Here is a 5,630-nt window from a genome sequence, read left to right on the forward strand (position 1 = left end):
CATCTTACTTTCTGAGAATATCAAATGAGGCCTAAATAACTAAGATTTTATACAAGTATTCAACATTTTTCAAAACATTATTTGACGGGCTACCTGTGTATGATGGACCCTATGGCCTCTCGGTGCCTATATTGTCGCGAAGTACATGAGCATCTATAAACCTAAACCTTAAACCATTGACCAACAGCCAATCAATGTATGGGCCTAAGTACCTTGGAAACAAATTGTTAAGTCTGAACCCTCAACTTTAGCAGGGAAATTCGTTGTCTAGCCCTGGGGGTTGTTGGGAGCCGGGGGCCTGTTACTAATTGGGGCTCTTCGCGGGGGGCATCAGTTGTTTTTGCGGAGACAAGAGCAGCAGCAGCAGCTGCTGCACAGAACACACACAATTGACCAGCTGTCTCTTCGCTAATCGCAAACAAACAGAACCGGAAGCACCAGCAACCACACGCTTTAAGTCATCCTGAAGCTGCTGCCGCCACGGCATACAGCCAGGATGCTTGCCAGTGGGACTCGATGTCCCTGCTGCTGCATGATCAGGGGAGCAATTGCGTTGCACCAGCGGCTTCTTCAGCACCAGCTGCCGCACCACCAGCTGGTGCAGCGGCGGTATTCTTGCAGCCAAAGCAGCGCACACTCTGTAGCAAAGAGGCCGACGCAGCAGCAAATGCAGCAGCTGCAAAAGCATCAACAACAGCAGAAACTACCGCAGCATCACCGTGGGCTGGATCAGCCTTCTAGGGCTGATGCTGTTCCTACTATTCTTGGCCGGTTTGTCGCTGCCTGCCGAAGTTTTGAACGGCAGCAGCAGCAGCAGCAGCAGCAAGGGATAGATGCAGGGTCTACGACATCTCTTCTTGCCGCAAGAGCAGCCATTGCGTCAGCCCCTGTTGTGTGCATTCAGGCTTTGCTGCAGGCACTTCAGCAGCATTCGTTGCATTTATCTTTACTCCTTCCGCTTGCCGATGCATTCTATGTTGCTGCGGAGAAGACCATCCAACAGAAGCAACAGCATCAACACCGTCTGCTGCTGCTTGGTCAGCAGCAGCAACATCAGCAGCGGCAGGCGGCAGAGGACATATTGCAACTCGCACTGTTGCTACAGCCGCGCAGCTTCGTTCTAGGTGGGAAGCAGCAGAAGCAGCAGATAGAAGAGCTTTTGCTTCTGCAGGCGCCCCAAACACGGCAACAACAACAAAGGGCGCTTATGGCTGCGATGAAGCTGCTGTCAACCCTGCTTCTACACGAACAGCCGGTGCTGGTGCGGGAGTCACTGCTTGCTAGAGCGCTGGTGCAGGCCTCCGACCAGGGACTCCAGCAACTGCTTCAGCAGGCAGCAGCGAAATATCTTAGACACTCCATGTGTGACAGCAGCAGCAGCAGCAGCGTCGGCAGCAATAACTCTCGCGTGGCGCTTGCAGCGGCGTTATTACGCTCATTTATTATTGCTGCGCCGCCTAAAGATGTAAAGGATGCGATCGCCAACTTCCTTATCCCGGTTGCTGCTGCTACGTCTGCTACTGCTGCTAAGTCCCCTCCGGGAAGCAACTTCTTCTTGCAGAAGCAGCAGCAGCTTGCAGCTTGGTGTGACGTAGCCGCTGCCTTGTGCTTGGAACAGCAGCAGCTACCGCTCGTGCGCCGGCTGCTCCCAGGTGTACAGGCAGCCATCTGTTGTTCTCTCCTTCAACTGCAGCAGCAGCAGCCGGAAAGAGGGCTGGAAGCGGTGAGACTTGCAGCACGCATGTTAGAGCCAGCCGCAGCGGCGCTTGTGCTGATACGTGAGCGGGCTGAGTTTGCAGCAAATGCAGCATCAGGATCAGGAGACGAACCTGAGTCTCCAGACCCGAGGAGTGAGCTCTTTTCGAGGGCCATACGGCGATTGGTTCAACAACAAAAGCAGCGGCAGCAACAACAACGAAAAGAGCACAGTGAAGAATTAACTGCTGCAGTAACCACTCTCCAGGAGACATTTTTGCGATTGTGGAGGAAGCAGCAGCAACAGGACGACGTGATGCATCGCCGTCATCCGGTGCCTCGTCCCTCTCTATTGTCTCCCTTCAGTGTTGGCGCTGGTGCAGCACAAGGAGCCGCAGTGTCAGCAGAAGAGCCAGCAGCAGCAAGAACAGTAGCTGGAGTGTGCACACGTGCTCTAAGCCCCCTAGCGTCAACTGACTCAGAGGCAGCGTTGCTGGGGCTGCTGCATCAGCTGCTTCTGCTTGCCGATATTCCTGGGCTGCAACAGTTAAACGACTTCTTGCATTGCGTCTCTCGGGAGGTGCTGCCTGCTTGCGACCTGCAGCAGCTTTTACTTCTGCTGCAGCGAACAGCGCAGCTGCAGGAACAACGACATCAGCAGCCTTTTCCGGCCCTTGACTTGGGGAATTTCGTTGGTGCTCTGCTCTTGGCAATCGAGCGGAATGTGAAGCCTCACCAGCATGACAGCACCAGTAGCAGCAGACTCCAGAGGCTGATAGTTCTAGCAGACGTTCTCTTTTCCCCGTCTTTAAGAAGGCATATGCGGCCTCCATCTTCTGCTACTGCTGCTGCAGCGTCATCTCTTGTTGATCAGCTGCTTCTCGAAATCCAGCTGCTTCAACGCCAGCAGCGGCTGGCCATAGAACAGCGGCTGGAACTGCAGCAGCAAGTTGTGCTTGCGGTCCTTAAGATGGTCTCTGGGGCTCACTCTGTGGGTTGTTGGTGGTTTGCCTGCTGTCTTTTATTGCTGTTGATGCAGCTGCCCCGCTTTAGCTGCTTTGGCGGCTGCTTCTAACACTTAGGCGGCCGCCCGAATGACAGCCCCGAGAGATTTGATTTGCTTCGGGTGTTTCTTTTGTGCTGTTGCTGCGGTTGCTGGTGTTTCTATTCCGCAGTTGCTGCAGCTGGGTGAAGATAACAGCGCTCCGCTTGTGGCAGCAGCAGGATGTGATGAAGCATGGCAAGGTGGAAAAGCAGCAGCAGCAGCAGCAGCAGACATTTTCCACGGTCTTTTGTGCAGCCCGCTGCTACTGCAAGTGCTGAGCGAGATGATCAATATGCTGCATAGCACAGGGGAGATCGTTGCCGCAGCAGCAGCAGGAGCCTCCACAACAGAATCAGCAGTTGGTGGACATCAGCAGGACCAGCATTCTGGCAGTGTATCAACAGCAGCAGTGCATAGACACTCCAATGGTTTGGTCCTTGCTGCTGCTGCTCTCACACGGTGCTTGCAAGGCTGTAACACCCGCGAGAACCAGGTGGTGCAGGTTTTCAACAGAGCTAACCTTGCTGCTGTTCCTGCTGCATTCTGCTGCTTGCTGCCGTTGTCGTCGTTGCCGCTACATTCCTTAGAGCTGCTGCTATTTGCTTTCTAGGGGCGTCAAAGGAAGCGACAGTTGCAGCAAATAAAGCAACTGGTGCTGCGCCACTTCCAGGTGCTGCAGTTAATAATGATCTTCGCAGTGCTGCGGCTAGTACACCCGATACGTGTTGATTTCTGCTGATGGTTTTGCTGCTGCGCTGTTCAGGCTCGTTGGGGTGTTTTTGGTCTTCTTGCTCGGTTGTATGACTCTGCTGCAGTCTTTTTCTCAAGCTGCCGAGACGCTGCAGCCCCGGTACACGCACCTGTAGCCTTAACTGCAGAGCAGGTCAGCTTGATACCGGTGCTACAGTGCGTGTTACCACTGCAACAGCAGCAGCTGGTACACCACGGGGAGCCGATGCTGTCGGCGCACAGATTGTGCTGCTGCTGTTGCTACAAGTGTAGGGTTGTGTGGCTTGCTGCCTCCGCCTGCAGGTGTTGGTGCTGCTTCAATGCCATTCGCTCCTTCTGGAGGGTTGTATGCATCAGAAGCTGCCGACAGGCGCAGGGAAAACAGTAGCTGCCTCGGTGGAGTGGAACATGCCGCAGACAGCACGAGCAGCTATTGCGAGGGCGGCAGCAGCCACGAGTTCCCCAGCTGCCGAGCAGCTGCTGCAAGATATTCGAAGAGGCTTTCGATCTTGCAGTCTGCGGACAGAATCCCTCGAAGGTAAGTTTTTGCGTATTTGTATCGCACACGCGGGGACAGTGACCCACGGCATCTTGCTGTGATTTCGTGCGGCAGCAGCTGTAGTTGTTTCTACTGCTAAACTCGTGACCCTTGCTTTTGAGCAGCTGTTGCTGTTGCTACAGCTACTGCTAAACGCTCGACCTTTGCTAGGATTTCTGCTCCTGCAGCAGCCAACATATTCTGTCAGTGCTGTTGGGGTACCATTGCCAGGTCCTTTCTTTGCTTTTGTATACGCAGTTGTTGGAGCCGCGGTACACATCCTTGGCAAGATTCAGAGGTTCACCCAACAGGGTCGGTCAGAAGCGCTCCCGTTCCTGCTGCAGCAGAAAATGAAGCACGATGCTTCTGCAGATGCACGTTAAAAGTAGTTTTCTGCAGCTTCCTGCACATTCTGCTGCAGCAGGAACGGGAGCGCTTCTCACCCTGTTGGGTGAACCAACAGGGTCAGAAGCGGTGCGTTGTTGCACATGTCTGTGCATGAGTTTTTCGCTTGGTGTGCCGGTGACGCAGGCTCGCTTGCTCCGTCATGCGGGGTTGCGCTTCAGCAGCGGCAGAAGTCCCTGACGGAGCGCGTAATTGGATGGCTGCGATCCCATCCGCAACCGCGCATTCAAAGGGACGCATTTTGAGAATGATCCATACCTCGAGATTCACCAGCGTAGGGCTCTAGCGGGCAGCTCTTGCTTTGGCCGTAGGGAAATGGACCAGAAGAGCCTATTTCAAATTTTTGTGTTGAAAACTTTCAGCTTTGTGGTTGTTGGGGCTTCCCGAAATGGCTGATGTTGCACCCTTGGCTGAAGGGGGCTGGCATTAGGTGGGGTCACTAGGCTTAGGGAAAAGCTTAAGATGGAACAGCAAACCCAGTGAAGTTTATGGTGAAGTTTCGCCTAGTTTTGGGATTATCTATTTTTGTAGCTCTTAATACTCATTTAGCTCAAGGATGTGGGCCAAGGGAATACTTAGACCAAGTTAAAATGCTCGTTGGCCCGCTCGGTGGTAGTGCTGACCAGCCGTGGACCGACGGCGGCGCCCGCTTGTCCTGTTGCCCTGTGTTTTTTGAATGGCTTAGGAGCGCGCCGCCTTTTACTATACAAAGTTTCTAGTTCATTATCGCTGTAGATGCATATTTCATCTCGCATGTACTTGAATTCGTTATCACAGCCATCTTCGGTTACAGCGCGAACAATCCACGTTAGGAGACACGCGCAAGCAGCAGCAGGGAACAGCCGCTGATCTGGATAATCTTGTTCCACTGCACACTAAGTCCTCTACATTACCAATAATGCGCTATTGGAAATGCCTCAACCAGCAGCAGCCACTGCTGCTGTTGGTACTAGTGTTGGGCGCTGTGACTTCGCATGCACTCCGCCGCAAGCTGCCACAGCAACAACTTTACATGGAAGTCGTACAGCCCGAAGCCCTGGACAATACAAAATCCAACAGTACAGATTGCGTTCCACTCTCGCTTGCGTCGCTGCAGCAGCACCAAGAATCAAGACCTTCGTCCTCGGTGTCTGGCCCTTCGCCGACATCCATGCAGAAGGCGTCATCGTTCTTCCAGCATGGTGAGTGGCTAAATGACTATTGACCTAAAGGGGAACT

At 53.6% G+C, this 5,630-nt stretch overlaps 1 protein-coding gene across 1 annotated transcript; it reads left to right on the forward strand.

Annotated features, from left to right (window-relative positions):
* Positions 1–496: 496 nt before the first annotated feature.
* EMWEY_00002340 (hypothetical protein, conserved) lies at positions 497–4,657 on the forward strand (the record flags this gene model as incomplete). Its single annotated transcript, XM_013479383.1, has 6 exons — positions 497–2,686; positions 2,871–3,199; positions 3,504–3,590; positions 3,887–4,007; positions 4,266–4,323; positions 4,539–4,657. The coding sequence occupies 6 exons, from the start codon at positions 497–499 to the stop codon at positions 4,655–4,657; spliced, it is 2,904 nt and encodes a 967-aa protein (XP_013334837.1).
* Between the last annotated feature and the right edge of the window lie 973 nt (positions 4,658–5,630).

The sequence above is a fragment of the Eimeria maxima genome, genomic scaffold (genome assembly GCF_000499605.1).
Source record: "Eimeria maxima Weybridge genomic scaffold, Emw_scaff11, whole genome shotgun sequence".
NCBI classification, from domain to species: Eukaryota; Apicomplexa; class Conoidasida; order Eucoccidiorida; family Eimeriidae; genus Eimeria; species Eimeria maxima.